This window comes from Apaloderma vittatum, unplaced genomic scaffold, assembly GCF_000703405.1.
Source record: "Apaloderma vittatum isolate BGI_N311 unplaced genomic scaffold, ASM70340v1 scaffold16867, whole genome shotgun sequence".
Lineage (NCBI taxonomy): Eukaryota > Metazoa > Chordata > Aves > Trogoniformes > Trogonidae > Apaloderma > Apaloderma vittatum.
Window position 1 is genome coordinate 6,450 of NW_009725843.1, and position 1,406 is coordinate 7,855.

Below are 1,406 nucleotides of genomic sequence, written 5' to 3' on the forward strand. Positions count from 1 at the left end.
TCCGGTGTCTCGCCTCGGGATAAATGCAAGCTCATCTGCCGGGCTAACGGCACCGGCTACTTCTATGTGCTGGCACCCAAGGTTGGTGAGAGACCCCCCCGAGGGTCAGCTGGAGAAGAAAAGCTCTTCTCAGAAACCCTAAAAAACCTGGCGTGAGCAAAGAGTGGCACAGTACCTGTCAGCATCTCCTCAGGACTTGCTGGATGGGTTTGGGTTGGACGGCTTCAGCTGAGGAGGGGTTAGTGGGGTGGTGGCACAGGGAAATGCAGTGGCTTCTTTTCCAGGTTGTGGACGGCACCCCTTGCTCCCCAGACTCCACCTCAGTGTGCGTCCAGGGCAAATGCATCAAAGCGGGCTGTGACGGGAAGTTGGGCTCCAAGAAGAAGTTTGACAAGTGCAGCGTCTGCGGAGGAGACAACAAGAGCTGCAAGAAGGTCTCAGGCTTGTTCACCAAACCCATGTAAGCGTTAGGGCGGCCACGCGTGCTTCCCCTTCTCCCAGCTCCGCTTTTTGGGGTGGAGGCAGGAAGGTCAGGGAGGTGGTGACAGGGGCTAAGTCCATCCTAGTGCACATCACTGCCTGGAGACCTGGACTAGCTCTGATAGAGGAGCAGGACAGATTTAATGTGCTATAAGCCTCTGCTGATGGAGTTAGCTCCAGGACATCAGCACGGTTGAGCCAGGGGAGCTCTGAAGTATCTTCCTCTATCTGGGTGACCTCAGCCTAGATGAAACTCAGCATATGGAGGAGACTCAAAACAGTCTTCATGGGAAGGAGGAGATAACCATGTGGGTTGGGAAGGTCTCAGGGCTGTAGCTGTAGAGCTTCAGGCTGGGGCCACATGGTAGAGGGATGTCCTCTGGCTCACCCTGCCCACTCTTCTCTTCCAGGCACGGCTACAACTTCGTGGTGGTCATCCCTGCGGGTGCCTCCAACATCGACATCAGGCAGCGGGGCTACAAAGGGCTGATCAGCGATGACAACTACCTGGCGCTGAAGAACGGGCAGGGCAAGTACCTGCTCAACGGCCACTTCATCGTCTCGGCCGTGGAGAGGGACCTGATGGTGAAGGGCAGCGTCCTGCGCTACAGCGGCACCAGCACCGCTGTCGAGAGCCTCCAAGCCTTCAAGCCCATCCAGGAACCCCTGACTTTGGAGGTGCTCTCCGTGGGGAAGATGACTCCTCCTCGGGTCCGTTACTCCTTCTACCTCCCTAAGGAGAGCAAGGAGGACAAGTCCTCCTACAAGAAGGAAGGCAAGACCCCGCCGGACCTCAACAACAGCGTCCTCAGCCTGTCCAACCGCTTGGACGCTGGAAGACCGACCTACAAACGTCCCTCCTACAAGTGGGCGGCGGGCGGCTGGGAGGCTTGCTCGGTCACCTGCGGTGACGGGCTGCAGAAGCG

General features: G+C 58.0%; 1 protein-coding gene across 1 annotated transcript in view; it reads left to right on the top strand.

Annotated features, from left to right (window-relative positions):
* Window positions 1-1,406, top strand: part of ADAMTS15 (ADAM metallopeptidase with thrombospondin type 1 motif, 15) — a gene marked incomplete at its 5' end in the record, with an annotated part of 4,611 nt that overhangs the window by 2,948 nt on the left and 257 nt on the right. Inside the window, 3 exon segments of the mRNA XM_009873077.1 lie at window positions 1-81; window positions 285-460; window positions 891-1,404. The exon segment at window positions 1-81 is cut by the window's left edge and continues 38 nt beyond it. Of these exon segments, the coding sequence (XP_009871379.1) occupies window positions 1-81; window positions 285-460; window positions 891-1,404 (771 nt within the window).